At 33.4% G+C, this 15790-nt stretch overlaps 1 protein-coding gene across 2 annotated transcripts; it reads left to right on the forward strand.

The window, feature by feature from the left end:
- The first annotated feature begins 1054 nt into the window (after positions 1–1054).
- Positions 1055–9235, forward strand: LOC135792351 (U8-agatoxin-Ao1a-like). 2 transcript variants are annotated; one of them, XM_065302976.1, is made up of 3 exons: positions 1055–1457; positions 6537–6606; positions 7412–9235. In XM_065302976.1, exons 1-3 carry the CDS (start codon positions 1364–1366, stop codon positions 7572–7574), a joined length of 327 nt encoding a protein of 108 aa, XP_065159048.1. In that variant the 5' UTR covers positions 1055–1363; the 3' UTR covers positions 7575–9235. The 2 variants fall into 2 exon arrangements, with proteins under 2 accessions (XP_065159048.1, XP_065159049.1); XM_065302977.1 differs by having other exon boundaries at positions 1057–1457; positions 7439–9235.
- Positions 9236–15790: the final 6555 nt, after the last annotated feature.

Here is a 15790-nt window from a genome sequence, read left to right on the forward strand (position 1 = left end):
TTTTCCATTATATTTGAAATAAGAATTTTAAAATCTCATGTTATAAAGAATCTGTTGCTTAATACTATGTCGTTTACCGTTCTTGTTAATTTTCATTAATTTTTGAGATAATCAATATTTAAATAGGGTTGCAAGTACAGGTCCTAATTAAATGCAAGTACAGGGTGAACAAATACAATTATCAATTAAATATAATATATATGAAAGGAAGTCAAATAAAAGCCGCACTACGTAATGGTATTTTTAGCTTCTAATAATTAGAAGAACTTTTAACTAAAATGTCAGGCGCCTCCGCCATCACTCATTGAATGGTTAAAATCTAAAAATAATTTTTTAAAAAACTGATGTGTGTCTAGTAGGTATAGATACATAATATATAATTCATTATTTGACTATCAATACTCAAAAATATGTCTGTTTATAAATACGCCATTAAATTGATATCATTAAGAACATGCAGCTAGAATAAATACTGAGAAAAAATTACACAGAATTGCTTTGTTAAAAGTTAACTAGCCAATTAAATATCAACAACCCTTTTAAGAATACATCAGACATTGCCTTAAAGAATAATTTTCTTCTACTTTTCCACGTCCACTAAAAGCACTCACGCAGAGAGTGCTTCACTGGAATTTCTTGGTTTCGTCCTTCCTCATCATATTTGCGGTGTCGTTGGCATATTTTATGACTTTCTCATGTTTTTATATTTGAACTAATTATCTTTCCTACACAAGTTTTTCTTTATTTGTGATTAAAATTTGTATAAATTCTGTCTACCCTTTACAATTTGCAAATGTCCAGCATTCCACAAGAAGCAACAGATAAAAGCTATCTAGCAACAGATATCGGAATGCGGCGGAATGTGCGATGCGAAACAAAATTCCACGCTGTAAAGGATTGCGCGATGTGTGGGCGCCTTGCATGCACGCATGACACGCGCGAAGACACCGCCGCCGCCGCCACCGCCACCGGCTATGTGTTGGTCGCGGCGCTGGGAGGGGCCGGCGCGCGCTCGCGCGTCCTTATCACCGACGCGCGTATAACTGCCGCAGCGTGAACGTCGCGTCGCTCATTTCGACGCGGTCCATACAGCCGCTCCTGCTCGTGCTGCTTGCACTTCGTCTGCAGACACCCGCACACGAAGAACAAACGCCGACGGTTTTGTGGACGGACACGTACGCGCGCGTGTTGATTAATTCGCGTTGCTCACTTTTTGTTTGATACGTTTTGCATTCACTGTGCGGAAAAGTTTTCTGACGTATTTGTCTATCTGACTCGCGAGTTACGCAAGTCACAGGAATCGTACAAGTTGCGAGAAGGTGTAACGCAAGTTGAACCGGAGTCCAAAAATTCCTGTTGCGCAATGAAGTCGGCTTGGTTATTGGCGGTCACCTGTTTGCTGGTCGCCGTCACAACACTACCTGCAGACGTTGATGCTGATCCTTATCTAGACGAAGGTAAAAACAAACATAAAAATAATTCATGTTTATTATTGCGTTATGGTAACATTAAATTTTATGTGCCATATGTTGGTATACTGTTACACAGTCAATTATTTAGAAAAAACTCTTACATAAATATTGATAAATTATCTTTTTTTGTTAATATTTAGTGCGAATACATTTAAAAGGAAAATTTATAGTCCCGCCAAGCCTAAAAAAGAACTCGCCATTTGTCATGTAATTTAGACAATATCCTACAGATATTGCCGTCCCAAAATTTTTTGTCATTTTTTCTGACCTAGAATAGGAAATTTTCTGATATTGTGGTCATTTATCTTCTGTAATAATCCTTATAGAGACATTCGCGAAATGAATAGGCGGGATATATTCTTGTCATGTGAAGGATATCCACATCGTAAAGAGTGATCCTGACACAATGTTGACCTGCGAACTAAAACGTATCCTTCGCTTTTTTATTGCCGTCACTGGAAAGCGCGTTCTCGAATGAATGCGTTTGCTTCCTGTAGCGGGAAGCTTGATTGTGCTTATATTTATGTGCAACACGTACGGTTTCTTTTTACCCGGTGGCTTTGTTGATTTCTTTAGATCATGTTTAGTTGAATGATTGGTGATGTCGATCTTTCCAGCTTTTAGAAAGGATATCTTAAAAAAAATGATTTACTAAATAGGAAAAACTTAATTTTGGTTTTTCCGGAATTTATTTTTTTAGCACTTTATTTTGTGAGTGTGAGGTTTTACCGTGTTTCACACTCCGGCAAGTGTGTATGTTCTCGGCTTCACATATCTGATGAAATTCAGCCCGTCAACATATAGGCTTCCTCACGAATAAAAGGATGAGCCGCTCACACTAGCAAATCACGTCTACGTGCCAGAAGGCAAAGGTTGTTATCCTGTAACACAACCATCCGCAACAAAGCAGACCACAAAGCCTGAATAAATGTTTGAAAGACAAACTAACATCAGTATTAATCCAAGTATAATAAAACCATTTACCCAATTGACCTTAGAAAATTACTGTTAAAGAAAAACTTCAAAGAAAAAAGTTTATTCAAATAAAACGATATTTTTCCTGCGTAGATATCAAATAAAAGCAAGGCAATGACATTGTGGCATTTGAAAAAGGTTTTGAATTCCAGCAGAAGCCAGAAGAACGATATGTAACATTGCTTCTTGCTCGTGAAAAGATTTGCTCAGGGAAATATCTGAAATCTACTCGAGACGGCTTGGAAAGTTTCAAATAGAAGGACAGCAAAGGACAAATGGAATGAATAAATAGAAACGTAATCCTAGCAAGTGTCCTTTCATTTGTTTTTATTCGTTTTTATAGGAAGTAATACAATGCCGTCGGCGACGCTTGAAAACGAACCAAGAAATTACTGTAAACCGAAAAGACGCAAGTAATCATAAGAGAGAGTGAAACAAGAAAGAAAAAACAATCAATTCAAACAATCTGAGCAATGTCGAACGTTTTGGCCTGAAGATTTTCATTTTGAACGGCTCGAATGCTTGACAAGTACAAACCGTTCGATTTACATTTTCAAAGGAACTAAAATGAGAAAATTGATTTATAAAAATTCGGAAATCACCAGAAAAAATATATAAGAATTGCATAAATTATATTAATTGAACCTAGTAACCCCAATTACAATTGAATATTACTCAGAGTAGATTGGTTGATAAAGAAACGTTGATCATTGATTAATATATTGCAATTTACTAATATAATTCTTTCTTTCTTGTGTGATTGTTGATTATTTCTATACAAGAATATCTGCGGGGAGAAAACTATTAAGATAAATGAATTTATTATGTATTAAGTAATATTAAGTGATACTGTAACCGAGTGAAACGTATTTTCCAACCAACTCGTGGAACGCCTTGGCAAAATAAAATGATTACTTTTATTTCGTTTCACCTTGCGTTAATTAAAAACTTCTGCTGTTATCTCGTTAGCAAAAAGTTAACTCCGAAGTCTACTAGAAGTTACCGCACGAATAAACCCAAAACCAGCGTGCTAAAGTAAAATCTAATTTTCTATATTTTCTCATTTTTCCGAAGTTTTTTATGCGCTTTGGTATTAAATGCAAAAGTAATTTTAGGTAGAAAATAATAATTTAATTTTTAGTGATAGGTTCAATGTTTTATAAATTCATTTTTTAGTAAAAAATATTTGGAACGTACTTTAACAAATAATTAAATTCTAAAGATAAACATTCCGGTGTCAGCTTTATAGCAGATGAGTACGTAGATAATAATTCGATCTGACAGAATTAGTTTGCATTGCCATGCGACACAACACCGGGCAAGTAATCGATAGTTCGTAGGTGGACCACTAGAACATATTGGTGTACCTAGTGCCCGCATACGTAAACAGTAAACACTCATCAACAACGATTCCACAAACATTAGATAAATTTACCTGAAACCTTCACTCTTTGGATCCTTTTATTATGTTGTCATTAAACATACATTTTTTGTCATTGTGACCAATAAACTGATATTTGAGGAACACAACAATCAAAATGTAATAATACAACGGGATTACACATTACCGAACCCACTCAGATAATAATATATTGTTTGACTAAATTTATTAGGAGTGATAATATATATGTATTGTAATTATTGCGAACAATACAACGGAAATAATGTGAGGTGGAATACGTTTAGCGCAAATTCGATTGTGGTGGTTAATGCGCGTGTAAATTCTGTAGTAAATTAGTTAATTAACTGAATTAACTGAACTCTATGTAATTGGCATATTCAAAGTAGATTTTGAAAAGAAAATTTATGTATTGTCCTAGGGATTTGCCTAATAATTTAAATTAATTATTTTTTAAAAGGTCAATTAAAGTAATTGCACTAAATTTATTAGTTGCGCGATAGAACAATGAAGTTAATCAATTACTCGCAACTAAAATAAAATAAAATAAAATTGAAACTTGCATGCGGTTAATATTTTTATAGTAACTATTTTATGCATGCAGGTATTAATCCTTAAGAAACTTGCTGGGATGAAGAAACTTGCTGGGGTGTAATCGCATTAAAATAGGTACACAAAAGGGAAGCATGCGACACAGGACGAATAAGAAATAAGGAATGAGCGTGTTACCTGCAGGAATATGTACGCAAAGTCTATAAAAGTTACTAAAGCGACGTGAGCACACATATTTAGTGTTTACCACGTTCTAGGTCAGGTTTAGTAAGTTGTTTTATCTCATATTAAGTTTTAAAATATTACTAAATAAAAGTTTCAAAAAATAAATTTCGTAGGATATATTTTTCATTTATCTTAAATTATCAGATGTTTATGTGTATAATTTTAATTGTTTATAGCCATAGCAATAATTTTTACTTTAGCCAGCGATTCTTTTATTTAAATGCGTTGGTGTCAGAAAAATACTCGAAAATTTACATAAAAAGAACATAAACGTTGTGTGTTTTTAGTATTTTTTTGTAAATTGGCCATGTTTGTTTTTCCTTCTTCCATTTATTCTTTTCAATGTAGCTACGACATTCATGTACCCAGTCTCTTTATTATGTTTGCGCCCTCATTGCGACGCTGTCGTTGTCGCTACCGGCGCCTTCGTTAAACGTAAGCACAAACAAATTGGACTAAGTTGATACAAGCAGACGCGACATTCGCGATAGAAAGCAAATTGTGGCTTGTACTGTTGGCACATTTGCGTGTCAGAGCGAATTTTATCTAAAGCGAAAAATATTAACGGAGGCGGATTGAGAAACGACGAATATAAAACCGGATAAAGTAATGTAAAAGCAAAAAGCGGAAAACAGCAAACGCAAACCTTGATTAATATCTACTTCAACAACTTTATCTCTCTGAAAAATTTATGTTTGGTGGTAATTCAAAAAAATAAAAATAAATTCATTTCAAGTGTCAGAATATTTTTCATCTTGAAATAATTGCTTCGCGTGAGTTTCAAAGTGCTAATTCATTTCCTGGTGATGGATTTCAGTAAGGCCTGAAAATTCAACTACTTAAAGTTTATCTATAAATCTTCCGACGGAGAACAAAGTTCGAATCGATTCTGAAAACATTTACGCTTCGAATCTTCTCATAACCTTAAATGTATGTTGATCATCGCTCCAATTGTATTCTGAGTTATCCTACGCTATTAGACGCAAATCCTTCAAGATTTGCCATCCGCAAACCTTTCGCATTCATTTGTCTCTTACGCAAATACTACTCTCCGCAGAAGTATTTGTCCTCATTTCTGACGCTGTGGGTTGGTTTGAACAACGGATACCGTAGTTCGCATGCCATTCCAGATGCTATTCCGCAATGTCGGGGCAAACAAACAGAGCCATCCAACACTAACACTAAAATAAGCAAAATTTAATATCCATATGAATATGATCGTGTAGGTCTCAGCGGTTGGTCCTTCCAGATATCCTTTTACATGAATACAAACTTTCAGAAAAGTATTATATCTACGCAGAGAATTAATTTCACGTTTACATGCCTCTGCGGTTGTGCAATTACACGGTTTGGAATTCTTAAGGTTATTTTATTAATTAAATTAGATCGCAGACAAATACAACAGAGTTTGTTAGTCTTGTTTGCATATTTTAGAGAAGCTATTCTGGAAAATTCAAATTTTTTTGGAATGCAATAAATGTTGCTACAAGTGAAATAATTGTTTACAAATTGGCGAAACAGATTGCAATGTCACATTTAACTTTAGTTTGCACAAGAATTTGCCCCGAAAGCGGTCCCATTAGTCCACGTCATTGTTTACGCTCGAATGCTGGACACCCTGCCATCCTGATTCCCAGTATAGATCCAGCGTGATTGATTGCGACAACATTTGCAGCCTTACCACCAGCAACTCGTCTACGTAAATTCGTACACTAATTGAATTTTCTAATTCCTTTACACGTCACTGCCGCCCAGCATCATTCGTACGTCCACCCAGCAACCCGATGGCATTCAGCGGTAGTTAATTAATGCCACTTGCGAATTTAATTAAAGTCAACACATATCACACACACGCTGGATCTTTCGCACCACAGCTGTGCGTCGATTGTTTACGTGCGTATCTCTTGTTGCAGACGACGGCATGGCTTCCGATGATGATTACAGCGAGAACACTTTGGACAGGCTTCTGCAAACAGCGCAAAAGTGAGTAGAATCTTGTTGAGCTGGTTGTGTCGTGTAGATTCTTCCTAGAAAGCATGCAGCTTCACCATTTGCACACAAGATTGCATAGTAAGTTGACACCGATGACAGATATATTACACACTAGTGGAAAATCATGTATATTGCGTATCTTTATTTCATGAGTCCTCGAAGTTTTCGCGTTGATGTACACCGGAGATGTGCAATTTGATCGGCAGACTTGAAGCATCTCCAATGTTTTCTTTGCGTGTTCGCTAGGGTTTGTTTCGCACAGAGTGCGCAATTTAGTTGAATGGCTTTTGTATTTATAGACTTGACCAACAAATTTCAGCTGCTTTCAAGCACCAAAGCATCTTCATTGTTATTTTTCAGACAAAAATAGAATTTATTTTATGTTTTTCTTGTAAAAATATCATTAATCGTATTAATACTAACTTTATAAAGGACCTTAATTGGCAAACCAATTTTATCCGATTAAATTTAGTATCGCTTCAATTTATGCACCGAAAATAAAAGAACATTTTACTTTGATGCTGCAAAAAGTTTATTATGCGCTTAATTAATGCGCGTAAATTATAAAAGCTTTTGTTAATGAATGTTCAAGTTGCTTAACCGGCTTTATTAGAATTTTATAAAAATCCTATTATGAGAGTTTGCGCTTTTAATATATTTATTGATTAATTGTTTTGATATAGAAGTTAATTGCATGATCACAATGATTTATTTCTGCATGTTATTGAGACCGAAAACAGTGTTGAATGTGTCATCTGTTTGATGTCTTCGTAAGAAGTTTCTAATTTCCTTCCAGACGTTCTTCCTTAATTTACCTTTTCAGACGAGCGTGCGTGCGCCGTGGCGGCAATTGTGACCACCGCCCGAACGATTGCTGCTACAACAGTTCGTGCCGCTGTAATCTTTGGGGCTCGAACTGTCGCTGCCAGCGAATGGGTCTCTTCCAGAAATGGGGTTAAACCGTCGCGGGTCACCGCCACGCCACAGTAACATCTAAATACCAAAGCAACAAAGCAAACACAACCAACAAGCAACCCCAGAATACAACAATATAGAAATCATACACATTAGAATGAGAAAATATTTTTACGGAAATTTTTACATACAAACAACAATTATTAAAACGGCCCCTCTAAAAGCACAAGAAAATTCTTTAGAAACTGCTGTCAATAATTGTAAATCCAGTTGTGTCAAATCCAGATAATAAAATTGCTTGCATTGTTGCATTTGATGAATAAAACAAGGAACTAAATGTAATTGAATAAACTTTGTAATTGTTTTGTTTTTTGGGGCAAGTTTCGAAAGAATTTTCTTGTGCTTTGCATTTACGACGACTTCTGGCTCTCGACCAACGGACATTCTATTCTTCGAACAAAACATTTTCCCTCTCTGTGAACTGAAGCTTTCGTTTCAATTTTCTAATTAACCGTTAAGAATACGACTGTGTTATAATTACTAATTTACTTAGAACTAGTTTTCGTTTGGATACATTGAGAAACGATTTATGCTATGCACGTGTTCATAGTATCGATCGACTTGATTCTTATTAATTTATGGCGAAATGTCAAATGAAAACGCTAAGGCGAAATGAATGTGATGTACAATTTTGATCGATAAATGCTAACCAAAAGAGATGCGATAATGAACTAAAAATTATACTAAATTAAATTTATATTCCTACAAATTCGGAAAATTATTTTTGATATGAACATGAGTTCGAGGCTTGTTTGGTAAAATTAGTTTGGAACAATGGAAAGACATGAAAACGATAATAAAACTTGATAGTCATATTAAAGAAATAGAAGCAAGTTGATTCCGACTCCGGGAAGTTAAATGCGACTTGTTTGGATTCGATTTCACAATAGACTGAAATCGGATTATTGGTCAGGGGCAAAGTGCAAAGTGGTAGAGGTGAAGAATGAAGAAGGAAGAGCAAGTGGTAGCAACGTAATTAATTCGCATTGAGCTTCTCGGATACTTGGTAACGCAAACACATTCATGAAAGCTGTAAAAGTATGTACTTGAAATACCGCTGACATTTTACGTTTCCGCTTCCGGCGGTGACCTCGCCGGCTGCTCTCTTAGTAGAGGTCTATCCAGCCACATCTCTAGTAAGAATGCATGTCCGGCGTTTGACGATTTCGTTTTCTCTCTTGAAAAAACTCTCAACCTGAAGAAACACTACTGCATTACATTATACATTGATTGGTGAGACATATATTAAGATCTATGACTAAACAAACTATAAATAAACTAAGTAGATATATAATTACTTACCTATTACCTATATGTAATGTAATGTTTGTATAGATGTCAAAAACTACTATCTGAAGAAAAACGTGGAAGAACATATATTAATTGTTGTTAGAGGAGGCGCTACGTCGTGAAGGGCGGGCGTTCTTATCAATGAATCACACAATAGTATAATGTTTGATGCGCATGACAAGCAGGCAACATATTGCGATTGTGAGATTCGATAACGACCTAAATGATTATTATATACAATATATAACTAATATGAATATGTATAAGCATATGGATTATATCTATTTCTATGTGAAAAGGGTACAACATTGAAAACATTCTGTCAATATTAAAAATATATATCAATTGGCCTACAGTGTTGCATAACTATTTTATTTTCCTACACATTTTTCCATCCTGATTCATATTTACAGAGTTTTGCATTTTAATAAAACATTATCAACAATATTTTAATTCAGCTATTTGAATTTTTAAAGGTAAGTAAATACAAATCAATCAAAATCAATCAAAATAGGAAAACAAGTATGTTGACGTCGAAAATGAAGTTTAGATACTGTTTCCTCAAACATTGAATTTGATTCACACGTGTTTTATTAAGTTTGGAATATTATTACGCCAACGCAAAATTTCCATCAAACTTCATACATTCGCTTCATCCGCTTAGACTTTCAATAAATTCAGTCACTTCCGTCTCCTGGTAAAATCAATAACTAATATTTATTTGCATGTTATAACTAAATGCAAGTGACGTAATAAAAATCAAGAAATTTATTTACTGCGAAAATATTTGTGGAAATTCAACTGTAAAAGCAAATAACATACAGTGGGTTTTATTGATTATAGAGTTGACCTTTAATTTGTGTTTGTATAACTTGTTGAGAACATCAAATGGTGTCATTTGGCCGGAAATTAAAGAGGTGTCTATGCCACGTGAAACTAGTGTTGCCTACAGTGTTGCGTCAATAGCCAAGCATAAAAACCGTAATGAACACTCTAACTATTTCATGTACCTACGCAATGGTGGACGTAATGTGAAAATATAAGTACACAGAGGAGCACATATCGGGCAATTCTGGCTTTGATAGGTTGGCAATAAAATAACTCTCAGGAATACAGGAATATATTTGTGTTCTGAATGTAAAGGCAGCAAAGTTGAATAGCTCATATATTTTTGGCAATTTTGTATATCATTACAATTTTTATGACAAGTGAAAATTTTCCATAATATGTTAACAAAAAATAGTCAAAAGTTAATAATAATCTAATATCTAATAATCAAATAATTTATTAAGTGTACGTTTATACTTCTTCATTGTCCTCAATTACAAATGTGTCATGCTGAAGCTATTATCGACATTGCACTTCCAGCTTTCTAGATGTCCACGTTCCTACGGAGGCTTTGATGCTAACTGATCGCAGTGTTAATTGGAGCCTATATACGTAACCTGTTACGTGATTCGAATGCGCGTTGATGAAATAGACCAATATTTTACTTGTAATGTGTGAATTAGTGAATATGACACACGACAAACAACCCAAATACTACGTGATGATATAATAATGAGTAATCTTTTACACAAACTAAAAAATAACTGCGTAGAATCGATAGAGATTTTTTCCTAGAAGTTGATAGAAACTTCATTAACAAAATTTGCTCCAAAACAAAAATGTTAACTGCAAAAATGTAGCAAAATTATAACGCTTTATTAAATATTTAAATACATAAAATATTTTATTAGTAAATTAATGTCTATTCGTTTTTATATTTTTATATTCAATAAAATGAAACTGGAATGACGCAATTTGGCGAAAAACATTTTCTTGAAACATGAATCTACAATCAAACAAAAATTCATTTCCTTGCGATACGCACAATTTAAAACATTTTTAGGGTTATTTAATTAAATGCTTTAGATATTCACCGATAACAGATAATATAATATGATTATATTTAGCGTTGTTCATTAGTTGTCATCATTTAACACAGATTGAATTCCATTTAAAATAAATTCATAGTACGTTGACATTCCACTGGCCGAGTTTGGTTACGACCATAACACGTGGAATTTCTATAGCTTCTGGCTGCGCAAATGATTAAATAACCTAATGTCAAAGGTCATCATGTTTAATTAGCAGTCGAAAACAATACGTTTGTATAGACTGCATGAAAGCGTAGCGTAGGCTTACCAAATTATCAATGCTAACTGCACGCAGAAAAACATGTAATACAAAACTTTTATTTACCACTCACAAAAATCCTATTGAATTACAAACCTGTGATAACAGCGACAAAAAAATTAAAAATTAATAATCAACTTTATTTTCTGTGGAGAATGATTGACCTGTCTGTTTACTTAATTAGTAGAATTTAATCATACTGGTGATTTGTGTGATAATACACAGCAATCTGCAGTGTCAAAATGTGAGCCTGCGTTCATTTCATGCAAGGATTTAATAAATATGCAAATTGCAATCTGAACTCATCATCACTAAATTTATGCAGACCTTTATCAAACAGGAATATTTGGATAATACAGATAATAATTTATTTATTTAAAAAAGGAGTTCTTTAAACAATTAATTATGTTAGTCACACTTGTTGTTGATATTTCATCACAACAATTAAGATTGCAATAAAAATAATTAAAAATCAGCAGCATGCCATCACCTCACCGTAAACCTTGCACATAGACGTACCTCGTTCTCAATTAGTCATCTAAAACAATTGAAACAATAACAATTATTTATTCTCGTTGTGTATTATAGTGCACATGAAACATTTATGGATCCACACATAAACTAAAACGTTTTATCAGGTATAAAGTTAGACAAAACAATAAATAAAACAACAATTTACAAACTATGCTTAATCCTTTGTGGCTAACGTGAAATATTTACGGCTGCTCAGCGATGTGCAAATGTTATTGATCGTCTCCCATCATTATTCATGTCAAATATGCATTATCAGGCATGTTTTTCAAACTATTTGCATATTTAATTTGACCAGGAAGGATTAATATTGTAGAAATGATAGAGATATGTGGATGTAACCATAGTTTATATTTATTGATAAATATTAATGTTTGAGTTAGGAAGTGGTCAAAATTTAAGTTAGGAAACAAAATAACACAAATTCCCAGCTCCTAGAACCGGGGTTTATAAAGGGTTGGAGAATAACACAATGCTGCAGAAATATAACTGGAATTATACAACTTTATAGCCGACTCACGTTTTTATGTTGTTGCACGAATGAAGAGGTGCATTGCAAATGAAAAATAATGCTGCGTAACTTGGTTTTAGTTAATAGGATAAATGAAATAAAACGTAACAGATTCCAAATAATATAATAATATAATATTGAGTTCCAAGTATCCAAGTATTCACCATTTTTATGATTTTGTTACACCGTTATATTATTTCGGTGTAAATATATGCACAAAATTTTAATTGCATAGTTTTAGTAATAATATTTATTTGGAATTTAATTGTGATCCATTTTTAACGCAATAAAATAATTTCGCTTTTCGAAGTCATGACGTAGTTATTTTAATAATCTCGGAGAGCAGAAACTAGAATTATTTCAACATTTACTACCACCAACATTTACTTTACTAATGTTATAAAGTGTTAATGCTATTTCAGCATATTTGCATTCTATACGTCCATTAAATACTGTTTCATAAATTCCAGTTAGAACGCCGGGCGTTGGTGTGACGTTCGCATTCACCCTCGAGTAATATTCATAATAGAAAATAGACGATGTGAAAAGCCAGTGTCGTCAATGACTGCAAACTTGGTGCAATTATTTTGTAAAGCTAAAAATGTGCGAGAATATAATTTCACGTGCGTCATATTTAAACTTTTTAGTGTATTAGTGTGGCATATTATAATAGGTCATAATGCAAAAAACCCAACTTTACATACTACATTATAAGTTTACAACTATATAGGTTAATATTTTTTTGTAAATGAAAAACAATGTACCAGGAAGTTTTATAAGCAATTGATAATCATTTATATAATGATTATAGTCTTATGTACAAACATTGCAACAATTGGAAAACTCCTACCTTTAATGTTTTACAAGTAACAAACAAGTAATACTTACTTTTTTGCAAAAGAAACTTTTTACGCTTTTTACTGTACATTTTCTAATAAAATACCAAACAATAGGTCTAACCAGTACCAGTTTTCAAAAATCTAGTGAACAACTTGGTCAAAATGCTAATTATCAAACATTTAATTAATTTTAGTTTAAAAATTGCATACATTAATAAAATACTACAACTAGCTATACTCCCTAATGATAATTTATTTTATTGTAGTGATAACCAACATAATTTAATGAGTAAAATCACTTTAGTACCAAAATTGGTGTTTAATTATCCACCAGAAGTAAAAATTCTACGAAGAATTTAATTATTCATTCCATGTTTATAATAATTGATGTTTATGTCCTGAATATACAAATATTTAACATGCCATTGATTCTGAATGAATTATCAACAATGCGCTTTTGGAATTCTAGAGCAAAATTTATTATTTATTTACAATCAGCACAAGAATCCATTTTAACTGAATTATTCAACAATTTAAGCAAAAATTACATATACAACGTCATAGTTATAACAAATAATAAAACATACACATATTTCCCTTATAAGTATGAAAATCTTAACGAGCCTTACATAACTTTCCAAGAAATATCCACACAAAACTCTCCAAAGTACTTTCCGGAGAAGATTCCAAGACTCTGGAGAAATACAACAATCAAACCATTATATTCAGTCATTGTGCCCTTCTATACAGATCGATGCAAATATATAAATAAAGATAATTCCACTGGCTGCGGAACTGATTTAATATTTCTTGAAACTGTTATAAAGCCATATCTACAAATGCAGACAGTGCGTGGTTTTCAGTCCTTTTCTGGGGCACAAAACTACCAAATGGTGAATATAATGGTGCAATAACTTTTATTATAAAGAAACAAGCCGATTTGATGCTTGGTGGTGCAACAATCTTTCATCCTGATGCAATCGATGATTTTGATTTCACTCATATATATTCAGTGGATTATCTTGTATGGATTGTTCCGATTGCTAGAGAACGATCGGATTTTTATCGTCTAGCGCGTATTTTCACATTAAATGCCTGGATATTTATTTTGATAGGAGTTACGATTTTAACTCTTGCTTGGATTTATATTCCAAGACGGCTCAAAGAGAAAATTCCATATTATCTCTCATTATGGAATGCAATAACCAAAGTATTGCGATTTTTCTGTGGAGAAGTTGAAGCTCGATGGCCTCCTACGTTTCAGCTGAAATGCTTACACGTAACAACATGGATCTTTATATTCATGATTGGGTCTATTTTCGAAGGATCATTGGTTGGTATATTGACAAGAGTAGAGTTTGAATATCAAATGAGTACAGTACAAGAAGTAATTGATAACAAATTAGCTATTTCAATGATTTATCCAGTCAGAAAAAAATTTGAAATATCAACTAATCCCATCGATAAGTACATTCTGAATATATCTACGACTTTGAGCTCTGTGATGGAAGTAGAGTCGGCAATAATAAGGCTTAAAACAAAACGTGATATGACAACTTTTGTAACGCAAAAAGCATGGAAAGCATGCAGTTACTACGAAATAAAACCCCGCAGGATTTTTCGTTCCCGGATGGATCACCGGCTTTATTTCCGTTGAAAGATTTTTCGTCGTTTTTGTCTAATAGATTGATTTTTCAAAAAGGGCATCCAATATTTCCGCAAGTTAGTAAAATTGTACAGGCTATTTTTGAAAGTGGAATTTATGGGCATATTGTATTGATTTATAATTACCAAACACAAATTAAGGAAAGAACTAGTGAGAGGAAGAAAAATATTAGTAAAGCTTTAAGTTATGATCAAATAGCAGGAATACTTTATATTTGGTTAATTGGACTTGGCGTAGCATTAATCATTTTCTGCATTGAATTACTGCATAAAACAAACACTGCAAATTTGTAATTAAATTTTACTAAGTTTAATTTTCTATGCATGACTTAAACTAATTTATTTTAAACTTTTAGGATGTGCACTTGATGTACCAGATAAAAGATATTCCGCTACGTGCAAGTTTCATGTTTTATACATCGATTTATTATGAAAGTTCGGCAAGTAGTGGTCTAGGAAGAACCTACAGTTACCTACAAACTTCTCCACGTCAAGTCCAGTTAGTTTCGAATCTCGAAAGTGCTGTTATACGGATTGCACAACGCCTACCTTCCCGAATGTGTGCACCGTCGTGCACCGAAAATTTCCGACTGTCATTTTCTCGCTCACAGCGTTAAATAAATGAGTCAATTTTGTGTGATGTGTGCTTAACTGTACACGAATATGAAAGGCATCACATGTATGAAAGGTAGCTTAGTCAAACAATGAGATCCCACTGCACGCACACAGTATAATTGAAAAGATAGACAAAATTAGTGAGCAATAGGAAGTCACATAGATTACACGTCAAAGATAAACAAGTATTAATCATTAGAAAATAAAGACGTAGTCGAATAGTAAACCGTTAGATATTTTATTATAAATATTTTGTTATTGCTTTCAATATTTAGGAATTCCTTCCGAGTTACTTTCAAAGTTTGTTTCAATAACGTACCGACGAGTACTGGGAAAGTTCAAATGGTGTTCGTGCTGGTTTTTATTGCAGTTGAAGCTTGCTACTTATCATCCGTTGGTAAAAGAATTTCGGTACGTACCGTTACTTTTGATGGGGCCTTGTTGCACTAGCTGCGGAAATACGTTTATAAATTTTTATACAATGGCACAATTTTTTTTTATATAAGTAAGATAACGTGTATTCCGCTGTTGTGAAAGCGGCAACTTAAATAAAACAAAGAATGTTTAGATG

Source organism: Atheta coriaria, unplaced genomic scaffold, assembly GCF_025399875.1.
Source record: "Atheta coriaria isolate IRGN ID8LTWV9N9 unplaced genomic scaffold, Caltech_Dcor_3.1 hic_scaffold_5_pilon, whole genome shotgun sequence".
Classification (NCBI taxonomy): domain Eukaryota; kingdom Metazoa; phylum Arthropoda; class Insecta; order Coleoptera; family Staphylinidae; genus Dalotia; species Dalotia coriaria.